At 38.2% G+C, this 16,338-nt stretch overlaps 2 protein-coding genes across 2 annotated transcripts in view; one reads left to right on the top strand and one right to left on the bottom strand.

Annotated features, from left to right (window-relative positions):
* Positions 1–7,322, top strand: part of bace2 (beta-secretase 2) — a 28,550-nt gene extending 21,228 nt beyond the window's left edge. Inside the window, exons 8-9 of the mRNA XM_026940838.3 lie at positions 3,356–3,524; positions 4,403–7,322. Coding sequence (XP_026796639.2) covers positions 3,356–3,524; positions 4,403–4,647 — 414 coding nt within the window. The 3' untranslated portion in view covers positions 4,648–7,322. The remainder of the gene's footprint in view (positions 1–3,355; positions 3,525–4,402) is intronic.
* Positions 7,323–10,100: 2,778 nt separating this feature from the next.
* atm (ATM serine/threonine kinase) overlaps positions 10,101–16,338 on the bottom strand; it is a 59,771-nt gene continuing 53,533 nt past the window's right edge. Inside the window, exons 56-63 of the mRNA XM_034314802.2 lie at positions 16,071–16,187; positions 15,588–15,737; positions 14,780–14,945; positions 13,785–13,871; positions 13,581–13,695; positions 12,444–12,507; positions 12,199–12,344; positions 10,101–11,270 (exon numbers count right to left, since the gene is read on the bottom strand). Coding sequence (XP_034170693.2) covers positions 11,090–11,270; positions 12,199–12,344; positions 12,444–12,507; positions 13,581–13,695; positions 13,785–13,871; positions 14,780–14,945; positions 15,588–15,737; positions 16,071–16,187 — 1,026 coding nt within the window. The 3' untranslated portion in view covers positions 10,101–11,089. The remainder of the gene's footprint in view (positions 11,271–12,198; positions 12,345–12,443; positions 12,508–13,580; positions 13,696–13,784; positions 13,872–14,779; positions 14,946–15,587; positions 15,738–16,070; positions 16,188–16,338) is intronic.

The raw sequence follows: 16,338 nt of genomic DNA, 5'->3' as shown, positions 1-16,338 counted from the left end.
TCAGACCTTTTAAAAACAATTTCTTGAGATAATCATCTTTAGCTTTTATTAGTTCACTAAAACAGTCTAAAAAATACTTGCACTATGTAGCAATGTGAGATAAATGAGGCTACACTTTCCTGAAAGAAAAGGAATTCTAGTGATGTGGAATTAGCTTTTTCTTGATGTACATGTAAGCTAATTAATTAGGTTAATTTTAACAGTGAATTTGGATTTAGTCTTGGACTTTTGACAAAAATATAAGTTTAGTCAGATTTTTGGGCTATGGTTATTGCTAGTTTTAGTCTAGAGTTAGTTGAAAACTATAGAAATTTTAGTGAAGTCAAACTGAACAGTTTCTATCATCAAACTTCCACAATATATTCTTTTTATGTTTCCAAAACACAAATGCAAAAACCTTCTTACATTTGAATTCCTTCTGAAATGGAACACCTTATCCCTTTACAAAAGCCCTTTGCAGTTACAGACTTACTAAAGCCTTTCTTCTACTCCCATGTGAGCTGACTAAACAAAGTCACATGGCTACAACAAGTCCATTTTTGTGTCTCGGTGTGGCGTCATCAAGGTGCACTACTGCTAGCTATCTAGTATTATATTAGTCGAACAAGTCCAACACTAAGCAGACAGTTTTATCTCGAGGATGAAACATTTTAATCACAAAATGGTCACTGTAGATCTGAGAAGACAGAGGGTGTCCTCTCGCCTTGCCTCTTGCAACATGCAGTCGAGCACATAGCATGATCATTGTTTTAATTCATTTCACTGTATAATCACATAATTTACAGTATTTACAATGTTAGTGTACATTGCATTATTTATTAAATTTACAATGTTAGTGTACAAAGATGAGAGAAGAAATATATATCATAACTTGTCCAGTCAACCATTTTTGTCTCATTTTTATTTGTTGAGGAAAATTATTTTGTTATTGTTTAGTTTTCCTCATGGAAAATGGTTGTTAACGAATATTTTTTGTCAAAAAAGAGATACCAAGGCAACTTGTCGCTACACTATACAGCCAAATGTTTGTGGACAGCTGACCATTACACCCATATGTGGATCTTCTCCAAACTGTTGCTACAAAGTTGGAAGCACGTAATTGTATAGGATGACTTTGTATGATGTAGCATTAAGATTTTCCTTCACTGCCAAAAGGAGCCCAAACCTGTTCCATCATGACCTGGTTTGCTAAGAGAAGAACTTGAATGGCCCAAGCCCTGAACTCAACCCTATTGAACAGCTTTGGGATGAACTGGAACTCCGTCTGTAACCCAGGCCTCCTCGTCTAATGTCAGTGCCTGACCTCACTAATGCTCTTATGGCTGAATGAGCACAAATCCCCATAGCCACACTCTAAAATCTAGTGGAAAGCCTTCCTAGAAGAGTAGAGGTTATTGTAACACCAAAGGGGTGACCGACTCTGTTATTCTCCATAGTTTTGGAAAGGGGACATACAGTATAGGCGTGATGGTCAGGTGTCCACATATTTTTGGTCATATAGTGTAGCTAGTTGATGTTAGCCAGGTACTTTAATGTTGGTCTTTTAAGTCTGCTTGCATCTGTTAGGTGAGAGTCGATTACATGCTCACTTTTAGTGTTTGTTTTTTGTTATCCACTGTGCTTTAGTTAGCTAGCTAATGTTACCTGACTAGTTCACTAACATCAAGTCTCATTTATCAAGCATAGTGCGAACAAATTTATTTATAAATTGTTCACAGGAGCATTTACACAAGAAATACATGACATGCACTAAAATCCAGTGAGTCAGGAAAACCTTTGTACAGGAATTGTTTAAATTTGCATATTATAAGACTCAGTAATATGAATCTTGACTTAAAGGCTTGAAATCCTATAACTGAAATCAGTTACTGCAATATTAAACACGGTTTACATTGACAAATTTAAATAGTTTATTTATTTCAATTGCACACAAATTTTGAATAGCTATGCTGATGAATTGGGTTGCTCTGACAAATATGTATCCGTTTAATTTTTTATATCATCAGTGTTAAAGTCAAAGCCAATATTATGTTTAAAAACATTCCAAAAGGTCCAAGGGTGTGGATATATATTAGGAGAATATAGGAGACCTATAACACAACCTTGAGGGACACATTATTGTACTTTTTTCCATTTATGCTGAAAATCTGGTAATGGCCTGTCAAAAACCTGTCTGTCTAACACAAATGTGTCTTCACGTCTGTTCATTAAAATCTCACGGTCCGTAGTGTCAAGTGCTGCACTAGTCCAACACTAAGACAGAAACATCTCCACAATCTGAGGCAAGCAGTAGGTCAGATAACTAGTGCTAATTCTGTACTGAAATACATCCTCCTCAGTACTACTTATTCACAAACATATTTGCTATAATTTGTGCTAAGGTGGGCTAAAATTATTGGACATCTAGCTTTTCCAGAAGTCACATAAGCTTAATGTAATTAAAAAAAAAATTTTTTTTTATTGGACACCAGACGGCATGCGACTGAAAGATCAAGATTAATCATTTACAGCTCTACCTTAAAGATTAACCGAGCTAAATGGGCTGTGTGGTAGATGATTTAAAGGACGGCACTGCTGTGCCAAGCACTGGCAAACTGCTATTGTGGATAATTGGAGGACTGAAAGAATCCTCTCATGTTTTAACCACTGATCTGTGAAGCACCATATGCTCTAAAGCTTAAGTTCCTCTGTAGCGCAGGAGGACTAAAAAGCCAGTTATGTTTCGTTGCAGAACAGATGATGATGATGATGATGATGATGATTAAACTGCACCAGAGACAAAATAAATACGACTTGTACATTGCATTATGATATTGATATTTGGATTATCAGTTTTATGAAGGTTGAAGAAATAAAGCATTAGCAGGCATTCGAGTATAAGCTCATCTTGATTTGCTGCTTTAAAAATAAATAATAATAATTTAAAAAAAAAGAAATAAACACACATATTACACTGTCAGACACTATGCAAAGCAGCGAGCTAACGAAGTAGAAAGCAGTCCCAGGATAAAGAGCAGTCTCTGTCCATTGGCCTTACGTGATTGGGTCACAAAAGTGCTGACTGAATTCACCACTTTTAACATTTGAAATGTTTTAAATATAACCATTTTTTTTATTTAAATACACTATGGCATCAAAACTGTGAAAAAGCATTGCAAAAAATGTCAAGAAAGCACAAAGTACAGACTAAAACCTTATTCATGTAGTCCTAGTTTATAAACTGTTTTTCTCACATGGGGTTTACTGTAATGTCCACTGGTATGTGGTACTTAATGTGCTTTGCGGTTGTTGAGGTTTGAAAAAAAGGTTGAATGTCGTCCAGGTCTTACAGTGATATATCATTGTTTGTCTGCAGCTCTACATCCAACTGGTCGCAGACGTGGATGGCACACTGAACTGTTTCCGATTTGGCATCTCCTCCTCCACGAACGGGCTGGTGATTGGCGCAACAGTCATGGAAGGCTTCTATGTGGCTTTCGACCGCGCCCACAAGCAGGTCGGCTTCGCCGTGAGCACTTGCGCCGGTAAGGACATTACGTTCCTTTCACTCTTATGTTATTTGCTAGGTACTAATAAATGTTCTGTTTCACCCAGGCCTTTCTGTTTTGATTATACTGCCATGTTTGTTATAAAGCCATGTTGTTGTGCAAGTCAAAGCTTCAGTGTACTGCCCTATCCTATGTTTTGGTTGCTCGGAAACCTAACTGACAAAAAAAAAAGGTACCTAGCATATGCTAGTTATCTACGTGAATTAATACTGACACAAATGAGAATATAAAATTCTGCCATAGTCATTAGACTTTTTCTAACAAAGTGTCTGAGGTCACACATTGTGTTTGCATCATCAACAAAAAGTCAGCCACTTGTAGCAAACATTTGGCTATAAGCTGTGCTGTTTTTCATTATTTCAGTTTTTCAGTATTTCATTATTATTTCAGTCTGGCTAGTGTCTTTATTTTTTTTTCAGAACGAGTAGGGATTTTTTTCTCTGGTTGTTGAATAAGAGAAGGAAAAAAAAAACACTCGCTAGTTTCATGGACCTACTTGTCTGTCGAACTAAAAATACAAATAAATACAACTAGCCTGGAAACAATCTTCTTATCTCAGGCACCCGGGATTTTTGTCTGCTCTTGAATAGTCACACGGACTAATGTAAGCACATTCTTAATTCTGATTGTTGCATTAATTTGCCTAATTCCAATATTGTCCTGCCCTGTCCCTCATTCTGGAGAGAGAAATACAGCAGAATCTGTTACAAATCCTTCAATAGATATAGAATGGAAATGTGTTGACAGGTTTAACAAATTGCCAGCCACATAAAAAAAAAAAATCTAAAGGGTATAAATGGCCAACACATGAAAATTTTTTAACTTACTTTTTCACCCTCTTCCCATGCTTCCAGAAAGTAACGGCATTCCCGTGGCAGAGATAACCGGTCCGTTCCTTGCTGACGGCGTGGCATCGGGCTGTGCAGGCGGCCTTCGACTACAGGAGCCTTTGATGTGGGTGGTGGCCTACACCCTGATGGCACTGTGTGCACTGGTACTGCTCATCCTCCTGGCACTGATCGCTGTACCCTGCCGACGGCGTCAGCTGGACGGAGAAATTACAGACGAGTCCTCGCTAGTACGCAATCGCATCAAATGATGCTGTGCCTAAAACTCAGCCCGAAAAATAAGAATGATCAGGCCTCGGGCTGGGGACACAAGTGGAGGACACGCCCTTCTGACTGAAATCAGGTTATTGGTTAATCGTTTAGCGTTAGAAGATTGAACTGTTGATTAGAAGATTCATAAGAGGACAAACCTCGCTCTGAAGCGAATACTACTACTGAAAGATGACATGGGTTTGGGGTTCTGGATTTTTCCACCAAAGAGCTGTTTTTGTTACAATTTATCAAACACTAATGTAAAAGGTCACATCATTTGCCACTAATATGTTCCTGTTGGTTGTTGGTTAGGAGTGTATGTGTGTCATCAGTTTAATGAAACATAGGAGAGCAGCACGGTGGTGCAGATTTGGTTGTAGCGTTGCTGCATCACAGCTCCAGGGTGTTCAGTTCGATCTTGAGCTCGGGTTACTGTCTGTGTGGAGTTTTACATTTCTCCCCAAGTCTGTATGCGTTTCCTTCCACCTCCCAAAAAAGATGATGGACTGGCATCTTATACAGGGTGTATTCCCACCTCCCGCCCAGCGTTCCCGGGATAGGCTCCGGATCCACTGCGACCCCGACCAGGATAAAGAACTTACTGAAGATTAATGAGTGAAACATAGGATCTCACAATGAAGGAAGTGGTGTGTGAACATTGTATTCTAAAATGTTTATATTTCATCAAAGGATTTGCCATGAAATTAATTAATCTCAGTTTTAAATAATGGTTATTAAATGATAACTAATTTATTTTTAGTCGACTGTAGATAAAACTCAATATATTTCACACTAAAAATCCAAAAAGCAGTTCCATCATAAATCAGAAATGACCGCAAAATTCCAGAAGGTTGCATCAGTGTAGAAGGAAACTGAAATAAATACAAGATGAATTGATGCTAAAGAAGCTGACATCAAAGTTAAGTTACTATTTAAATACACTAGGAGGACACTTAATTGTTAATATGGTAATGATGATGTTACTGAGACAGCATATGAAATATGAAAGGCACACATTTTTATTAGAAGAGCTCAAAATGAAAGTTTTGTTAAGTCCTGTAATGATTTACCTCATTTTCCCCCCTCTGTCTTTAGATTTCAGTGATCTTTGTATTATATGAGTACTTGATGGTCTGTGATTGTTTGGCAATGGATTGTTATAGCTTTTACTACAATCATACACTATGCAAATATGATATGCAAACACTGTGTACAGTGCAAAATGAGAAGAATTCCAATAAAATTTTAAAGAATGTTTATTTTTTTCTACACAAAATGTTAATTAAATAAAAGGATGTGTATATGGTGCTAATGCTTCTAAACAATCAAAAAAATGCCCTCACTCTGAGTATTTTAGATATTGCATGACTCTTAATGACTATTAACAGTATAGTGATTTTTTTTTTTTTTTTTGCAATGCTATAGCTAGTTCTAGGAGCTTTACAAAGTGGCAAACATCATTAAAAAAAATAAATTAGAAATAAATGGGTTCCTCAAAGGTTCTTTTGGTGGTTGATGGTTCTAGGTAGGGATGCACCTTTGTACAATTCCATGTTTTTGGTTTTCATCAATACTGATACTGTAATGAGTAACCTACATAGTATTTAAACAATCTTTAACGAGGGGCATCGTAGAACATTTTATTTAGCTCTTTTTGTGTCAGTTGTTGCCGTGTGGTCACCTTATGCATAGTTTTATGTCTAAGATGTTATTGCGTTTAAACAGTATCCTTAATAGAGAGCGTCTCTGTGCTCAGTGCTCGCAGAACTGAAGTGCTGTCTCGTACAACACTTTGTCTGCATCAAAAATGCCTTTGTGTACGTGCAATTCCCAGCACGCTGAGCACATTTTTAATGACTACGCTCACTGATACTGCTCTGTGGACACCGGTTGGTCGTCCTCACACTCTCTATTACACATGCTGTTTAAACCTAAATAAGATGTTTCATCATTTTAATAGTTCTTCACAGAGCACAGTTTGCAGTCTGCTTCGCTTTAAATGTTATTTGTGAAATACTTCCAGACCACTGTAATTTCCTGTCACCTGTTCATTAGTGCAACAACATACACTAGGCTTGTCACACAGTCTCATTAGGTTTTGGTGCATTTTTACAAGGACGAGTAAACGAGCACATTAGCGGACTGGTATCTGATACCACTATCTGTCTCGACGCATCCCTGATTCTTACGTTCAAAAATGATTCTACCCAAAACTTTTTCTGAAAGGGAAACTTTCTGTTGCAGGTTTCTACAAAGACTTTCAAGTGCCAAACCAAAGAAGCCTTCAGAGATGCTAAGTGAAAGCTTTTCAGCTGTAGCAGAAAACCTCACGCCATTCTGATAAAGTGGCTACCATTTTTCTCTGCTGGTTTTACAGAGAAAGGAAGGAAAAGGAGGATAAGCTTAAAAACCCAGACCAGACTCAATTAGGCCTTACAGGTATGTGCTCTACGAGAGCTGATTTTATTAATTCTTCATTAAGAGCTGCATTATTGAAAATGGTTTTCGTGCAGCTGTAAACAATATCTGTAGGCGTTACACAAATTGTTGAAATTGTCCAAACTAAAATTTAAAGGGACACTCCAGCCAAAACAAAAAAATGTAACCAATACTACTGGTGTAAAAATCTCTACTTATGAAATAAATAATATCTAAGCAGAGAAGCAGATCTTCCCAAGTAAAACTGAGCCAAGTAACTATAGTATACGATTCACATTTGTACTAGGATACAGGAAAAACAATAACTTAATATTAGTAACCAACAGTAAAAGTGATCCAGCAGAATTTGAATATTTTCTTCCAGATGATAAGAGTATGAGATTTAGTTGCCTTTTAAGGAAACTAGGCGGGGCTGAGCTGCTCTGTTCTGGCTGGAGGCGGAGTTAATTTCCTGTCCTGAAAACGAGATACTAGTGACATCACAGTTTTTTGTTTGTTTCTTTTTTTTTTAAATTACATAACTATGAAGATTATGAGAAGGACTTGTAAACATTTTGAAATGCTTAAGCAGCACCTTTAAGAAGTTGACGTTTCCTAACTAAATAAGTACACATACGTATTTCATAATTACATTTCAACTACTTACATTTCAAAAATTTTAATTTAAGCACTTCAGTTCACTTGTGTGAACTCCACAATATCTATGCTTCACTGAAAGAAATTCAGATGTACAGACTCAGTTTGTAAGTCTCCTAGACTGAATATAAGCGTGTACAATTTAAAAAAAAAAAAAAAAAAGAACTCCATGAAACACAATGAATACCATATTATAAATAAAATGTTAAAAAAAAAAGAGGTCTGTAATAAACCTGTGTACATTTATGCTTGTTGTGGAGCCACCTGCTGGTGTGTGGTGGGAATCACACATTCAGAAGGACAATAATAATAATAATAATAATAATAATAATAATAATATTAATAAAATAAATTGATCTACAATTTTCTAAAGATTATACGTTTGAGTTTCTCCTTGAGTTTCTTGTGAACCCAGTGAATTATTAACAGCCTCAGTTTAGTAATAACTTATTCACAGATAATTAACACGTACTTAGGGTGTGTTAGTCTTTGGCTAATTAACACTTTAAGCAAGCATTTGTGTCAGTTTTGCTGCTGTAACATCACTGAATAGAACACAAAGCTTTCAGGCAAGTGGTGCAGTGTATGGCTGAGAAAAAAAGTCTTTAACAATTACTTCACTTCACACCTAATCCGATGAGTTTTCAGATTTAATACATGGCATACATTTGTCCCAAAATATATATATTTATATAACGGGCACCCACAAGCTCAGTGCTAAGACTGCTGAGGGGTTTGAGAGGACAAACGTTAGCTAGGGCATGCTTCCTCAGGTAACGACGCTGCTATATATAGACTTTACACCAGACCATCAAGCCCATATGTGAGTCTTCTCCAAACTGTTTCCACAAAATTGGAAGCACACAATTGTATAGGATGTCTGTACGCTGTAGCATTACAATTTCCTGTCACTGGAGCTAAGTGGGCCAAACCTGTTCCAGCATAACAATGCTCCTGTGCACAAAGCGAGCTCCATGAAGACACAGTTTGCCAAGGTTGATGGAAGGACTCGAGTGACCTCCACAGAGCCCTGAGCTCAACCCCACTGAACACTTTTTTGGATGAACTGGAATGCTGACTGCACACCAGGTCTCCTCGCCCAACATCAGTGCCTGATCTCACTAATGCTCTTGTGGCTGAATGATCACAAATCCCCACAGCCATGCTCCAAACTCTAGTGGAAAGCCTTCCCAGAAGAGTGGAGGTTATTATAACAGCAAAGGGAGGACTAAATCTGGAATGTTAAATGTTCACAAAGCAGGTCAGTTGTCCACAAACGTTTGGCCATAGTGTGTACCTACAACCAAAGGACAAGGGACACTCCTTTGAGGACAACGTATACGTCTGGAAAGGATTCTATATAAATGAAACTGCACTGTAAACATCTCTAAACCAAGGGGAAAGTCTGCATCAACACCGAACAACATACCTACAGTGTAGGTGGTTACACTCTGGATCCTTGGTGTCACATCAGTCTCATGATGCCACTGGTGTGAGTCACACGCTGTGATTAAATGGTGGGGGGATTTTCCCATCATCAGGGAGAACTACTGCAGGACTCGTCAATGACGTCAAAAAGGCGCTCCTGAAAGAAATCTATTGACTTGTTCTTTGCTTAGTAGTTTACATATTTTGTCATTTCCATTGGTTTTTAGGTGCTAATTGTAATAAATGCCATGTCTGTAAAAGTCCTAAATGTAAGACCTAAATCCATCTCTCAGAAAAGTAAAAATAAATACACTACCTTTCCAAACAAAACTGTCTGGATCATGAATAATCATGAATAGGAAAACCCAGAAATAATGGTCAAAATGACATGTGACTGAGCCACAATGAACCACGTTTTGTATAGTTAAAGCAATCCAGCATAACAATTAACCCAAAGTGTGTGTTCTGTTCTGTTTTTGACCCAGTTACATAACTGACCCAAACTGTCATTTAACTCGGTGTGAGGACTGTGTTTCTTTATCAACAATGCTGCACCTCCAGACCGAGCAGGTTTACATCCTTATCCTTACCTTATCCTCCTGACATCCCAATGTCTATAAAAAGCACAACAGAGAACATCCTAATATTCATTCATTCCTGCTTTCCACACATAATTAGCTATTAATTATAGAAGAGTATTGTAAAGTGTTACCTGATTAATTTACCCTCTCTTGTCAGTACTGATATCCAAGCATGACTCACCATACAAATTTGAGGAAAAAAAAAAAATCACTTCTGTGTCTCAGGTAGTTATCTAACCTTAGATAACTTAAAAAAAAATAATAATAATTTAATTGTCAGTGTTTTATTATTTCTCAACGGCCCCACATGGCTAATTTCATCCCCGTGGACACACCGGTTTATGTCAACAATGCTTGTGGAAGCAAAATAACCTGACACTTAATTGCGTTTATTACTTGCATTTTCCAGCCTCTTAAACAGCAGAACTATAAAACAATCATCACTTCATTTGGCATGAAGACGTTTGTGCATTTTGTCATTGTGAAATCACAGTCAGTTGGGCAAGGAACATTCTAAACGTTTTTGACAAACGTGATTGCATCCGATATTTCATACGTGTACTCTTAAAGGAAGCATGTGACTCCTGATGTGATTTAATCACTATAACCTACTGTTAAAATGTGGGTTGATAGTACTAAAGTACTATCACATTAAGCAGCTTTGATCATTTTCTCTCAACAAATCATCAGTATATAACAAGTATATAGGCCTATGTATAAAAAAAATCAAGGGTTGTCAAAAATATAAGATTATAATTCTTTTTTTTTGGGAGGGGGGACAAAGGAAAAACTCATAAATGACAACATGAAGCCGACAAACAGGGACAAAGCTAGAGCTACAGCTTATTCAGTTTATATACAGCAGAGTGCAAAAGTCTGCATCCCCCACAGTTCCACAGTTTCCATGTGAAAAGAAGAAGAACCTAAAAAAAAAAAAAAAAGTAGTAATAAAGATCTAAATCTGGGCATATAGATTATTAGGGAATATTTATAATCACATCCAGGAAGGGAGACGGATTTTTTTTTTTTAGTATTAATATCTTAATATACACATAGAATGTCTTGTAATTGCAGTAATCACAGGACATTTGTGAAACCAAGCAGACTAAAGGCATTGATTAAATTTCTTTTTTCATTCAAGGGTATACAAACTTTTGCACTCAGCTGTACTTACAAGTGCTAAACAACCATATCACTGTATCTGATAGTGCAAAGAATCCTTTCAAAGGAATTCCTGATGATACAGATACAGTACATGAGTAAATTGTTCATTTCTCAAAGCTATTATCTGTGTGCATGAGCACGAATAAGTGCATACACCAGATAATGAAACACAACTCAAGAGCAGGTGTGTGTTTCAAACCCATGCCTGCCAGCCGGGGAAGAGGCGGCTCAGGTTTTTAGGATCCATGGCCTGCTGGATGAGGAGGTTGACCTGGCCGCCGACGCTGAGCACTGCTCCCTCCTCCACACCTTTGAGTTTCTCCTGCAGCCGCAGCAGCACGCGCTCCGCCACCTTGTTGAAGCTCTGACTGTCACTGAAAACACGGAAAACAGCAACACGTGTGAGATTGAACTGATTAACCACAAAGCAACACAACATGCCTGTGAATCGATGTAGGGTCTGCAAATGTAGGGTCCATACAGTCAAACTCTTTGGGGTTGATTAGCTTAATCTCACTGAAATCAAACCTTTAAATAAAGTAATTTTTTAATTTAATAAGTTCTCAGTTACTGTTCACATCAAACATCAGAATGTGGGGAAAAATCTGATCTCAATGACTTGGTTGTTGGTGCCAGATGGGCTGGTTTGAGTATTTCAGAAATTGCTGATCTCTTTCACACAGACTCAAAAGTTTACACAGAATGGAAGACAAAAAAACATCCAGTGAGCGACAGTACTGTGGTCAGAAATGGCTTGCTTGATGAGAGAACGGCCAGACTGGTTCAAGGGAACAGGAAAGCTTTGTTCGATTGGACGATGAACCCACTTAAGGCCTTCTATCAGCCTCAGTTTCCTGTTCTTAGCTGACAGGACTGGAACCTGATGTGGTCTTCTGCTGTTGTAACTCATCCACCTAAATGACTAATGTGTTGTGTGTTCTGAGATGCTTTTCTCCTCACCACATTTGTAAAGAGTGGTTAGTTGAGCTAAAATAGCCCTCGTGTCAGCTTTGAACCAGTCTGTCCGTTCTCCTCTCCTCTATATAAAAACATTGATGTCAGTGTGAAATAGGCAGAGAACCCAATGTTTTTTTTAACCAGATTTCAGCCACAGACACATATGATGGGTTTTCCCAGGCCTCTACACATTTCCTACCTTTCTATCTTCGTCTTTTTTTTTTAAATTGGTTCTTTTATTTCAGCATATTTGACCTGTTACAACTGCTCTGTAAAGCACTTTATATAGTTAAGATGTATTAATATCATAATTAATAAACATTTAGTAGAGTGTGGGTGTTAAACCTGGGTTTGCGGTTGGTTTCGGGTTCCTCTCCTGCAGGTGTGGGGTTGAGGGTGGCGTTTAGCTCGGCCTGCTCGTCCTGCTGCTGCAGATAGAAGGCCTTAAGTGGGTTCATCGTCCAATCGAACAAAGGATCATACAGCAACACCTGCAAACCAAACACACACACACACACACACGTTAGGGCTTCCAGATTCTGTTCCAGGTTTCCAGATTCTGGTGATGACCTGACAGCGCGCCCTCTCACCTCCACTATGGTCAGGAGAACCTCCTGAGAACTCCTCATGACCTCCATGGTCTTCTCACAGCACCTTAGTTAAAAGAAAGGCAAGAAAACGTAAGTTAATTTCATTAATAACTGCCTGATAACACATGAAACGACATACCATGTTATTTATTATGTGTAATATTGCTATGGTGGCTGTATCATCACTGTCACTATCCCTACGTTCGCCTCCTGGACAGGGAGCAGGTTTTGGGGAGCATCTGTGCATTTGAGAAGTGTGTCCTGTATCAAATACAGCGAAAGACATGCCGTACAAATCCAAACGCAGAGTAACATGTCTGCGTCAGAGAACACCATAATGGAGGCAGATTATTTATATTCTCAGAAACACAAATACCTGTCCCACTGCACCTGAAAACACATACTACTGTAATAAATATTTTGTCAGAACACCACAGAAATATTTATACATACTGCTTAGTGCACATTATATGGTTTGGGATACAGCCTTGAATTCTTATTGAGTGTGTCTTGAAAGTGTTTATTCCGAGTGTTGTAGCGCAATATTGTAAAATGTTCTTCTGCAATAGCTTGCAATAGCATTTTTCTACTAGAGAGGGCAAAATTTCTAAATCTTGCATTCAGCAGCTTTAAACACAATATATGTCAAGCATATTTTTTCCTGTAAATCACTGCTTTCAAAAATATCAAGATGACGTTTGGTGAAGCCTCCGCCTGGGAAAATAACAGCACTGAGCTTTGTCTACTGCAATTTCCTTATATTCTGAGCTTGATAAATGTAAAGACCATGGGATTCAAATGTGGACACTGATTTTGTTCCCTACAACCGTTTAGATTTTTGGTTATGGTCTTGCTGGAAAATCCAGGTACAAACAACCCATAACCTCCTGGCAGAGGCAATCAGGTTTTGGGCTACAATTTCCTGGTTAGACCCAAAGTATCAATGATCCACCACCATATTTTACAGTGCATATGACGCAATATTTGGTCAAACATGGCTCTAACAGAATTCTGACTGCGTTCTGTGAGTTGCTCTCATGAAGGTTTTCTTTCATGCAACTCTTCAAACTGCATGTTTTGGAGGTGGCATCGAAATTAAAAACGAAAACATGATGAGAAAACAAATGAAGAACTGACCTTCTGAAGACTCCTTCTACGCCAGTGATGCCCATGCCATCCACAATGTCTCTGGACAGCCTGAAGGGCACAGTCTCTGGAGTGGGCAAGATCTTCCCTTGCTCAAAGGCAACACCTGTTAATTGAAACACGGCAGGTTAAAGCTGAAAACGAATGACTTGACCAAACAGGAAGTGAGTTTTCACTTATTTTCCCTCCACTCACCCAGGTCTATGTGCACCAGTTCTGCTGTCTGCTCGTCTATCAGAATGTTCTGGATGTGTCGATCACCCAGCCCAACGATGTAGCCCACTGTGAGAGGAACAGCCGTTAAGAATGAATGAATGAACGAATAAATGAATGAATAAATAAATAACCCACAACCAGGGCTTCAAAGTGGTTCAAACAATGAAAACGAAAATGAAACAGGAAACAAATGGTATTTTGCCAGGGACAAAAATACAAAAGAAAACGTACACACTCGTACACACTCTTCTGCAAGAGAAACTTTTTTTTTGTTATTTAAAATCTTTGTTACCAGTTAATAATGTTCTTTTTTGTTCTAGTGGGGGAAAAAAACAGAAAGAAACGATAAAGAAAGCAGCTAAATGTACTTTGTTAGTCTGAAAATATTTCACACTAGATGAACTAAATTCTACATTCAACTGCACAAGTACATATTTTTTTTATTTTCTTTTGCTTTAATGTACCGTAAACGCTTTGATATCACTTTGCATGTAACGGAGAGCTGTGAGATCCCACTCAGCTAGTTTAGAGTCAGATCAGCGGCACATGGCATGCCCATCCAGACTCACTTTTTGAGGCTACTGAGTTGAACATGGTGGAAAAACCTCCCAGTCATTGCTGTAAGCGCTGCATCCTCCATCGATTATTAATCTAGGATTTTATCATCATTAAGCAATTTCAGCTGAGCTGCCAGCTCATCCACACGGGTGTAACATGACACGCAAGATTTATTATTTTGCACCTTTATTACACCAATTTATTAACATTCATTGTTAAAGTGGAGCCTAAAAAAGCACTGAAGATGTGGGAGTGTGGGAAGTGTGGGAATTAATTGAAGTGCACTTTGGCATGTTCTTTGCTATTCTTTGCTTTAACTATGGATAAGATGGATAAGCAGTCAACTACTTTTTTTTTTAATTGCTTGTCAACTAGAAAAAAAAAATGAGTAGCTGTGCAACCTCTAGTGTCAATACCTATAGAGGAAGTAGCCACGCTGCGTGTGTATGCCAGTCTTTTCTCCATCCATATGGCCGGGTCCAGGAATCTCTCCATGCAGAAGTAACGGAAAACGGGACGAAAGTTCTGGCACACCTCCATGTACGCCTGCAGCTTCAGGTCAGATTCCATCTTCTGAGCTTCCTATATGACAATTATACAAATATCACAGTTCAAAGATCATTTCAATGGCAATTAATATAATGCGAGCAAAACAACACAGTTCCTAACCACAATACTCATAATACTTAATGTAAGCCATAAGATCACAAAAAAGTCATTTTTATTAGTGAGCTGCTTAACCTGAGCTCCCTGAAACATCAATGAAAAAAGAAATCCTCGTTGTTAAAGGCTTAAAGGCTGCGACTGATTGTTGAAGTAAGGAATAAAACATGATGGGAGTGTACGAACATTGAAAAACAATCACCAACTCGGTCTTCAAGTCTACAATACACAGTTACAATAAATCCCTCCAAATGTTTCATGTCAGTTTTTTCTACAATAATGAGTATGCAAGTGATTATTTCATTCATCGGGAACTGGAAATTTCCCCTAATCAAAACTCATATTTCAGTCAAGAGCAGAACAGATCTGAGTGTGGACGTGTACGAGAGTGAAAGAAGAGAGAAGCTGTCTGAGAGAAGCTCCTGGATAAATCTTTTAGAGTTAAACCCAAGCTGCATATTCTGCATTAATGAGACAAATTAAAAGAACTAGTCCAATCTTTGCGATTGCTTGTTGCAAAATATCAGTAAAAAAAAGTGGGCAAAACGCATTAGCACGTACCATCATTTTCCTGCGACAGGCCATGCTGCTCCAGTCTTGAGGCCGAAAACGTTTGTGTGCTCCCTTCTGAGCGTCCACTAGAAACTCTCCTATTGGGACGGTACCAGAGCACCACTCCAGAACCCCACTCCTCTGAGAGAAAGGCACCACCTGACACACAACAGACCAGAACGTGTATTTCTAGCACGTAATCTAATAACACCTAATAGAATTCAGCACATACAATTACTCATTTACAGTAACAGTTCCTAGAATTTTAACCCGTTATAAAAACTAAAGACATTTCCTACCGAATATTACGTGATTATCCTGAAGTTTTTAAAATGTTTTTAAATATTTTATTTTTTTCCTCTATTGTCATCTACATTTCATTCGTACCCACTATATTAAATTTTATACACTAGAAAAATAAATCACATAAAAGTGAGAAAAATGAAAAGCAGCAGTGATGAAGCCTTTTTTTTTTCCTTTATGAAGGCGGACCTTGTAGCGGCGAATGTTGAGCTTCCTCCTGCGCGTGTCAGCGTTGCGCTGCAGCAGTGTGGAGCACATCTGAAACACCTGCTGCATCACTGCATCCTGCCGCAGATCATCCTGCCCCTGTACAGCCACGGTGATGATGATGATGATGATGAAGATGACAAGAGGAAGAAAAAGAATGAGAATTAAGAAGAAAAGATGAAGGAAAAAAATTAGATGACGAAAGAAAAAAGAGGAAATAAATTAAGACATAAATAAAGATGATGATGAA

This window comes from Pangasianodon hypophthalmus, chromosome 21 (assembly GCF_027358585.1).
Source record: "Pangasianodon hypophthalmus isolate fPanHyp1 chromosome 21, fPanHyp1.pri, whole genome shotgun sequence".
Taxonomy (NCBI): domain Eukaryota; kingdom Metazoa; phylum Chordata; class Actinopteri; order Siluriformes; family Pangasiidae; genus Pangasianodon; species Pangasianodon hypophthalmus.
This window is presented reverse-complemented; position numbering and strand designations above follow the sequence as displayed.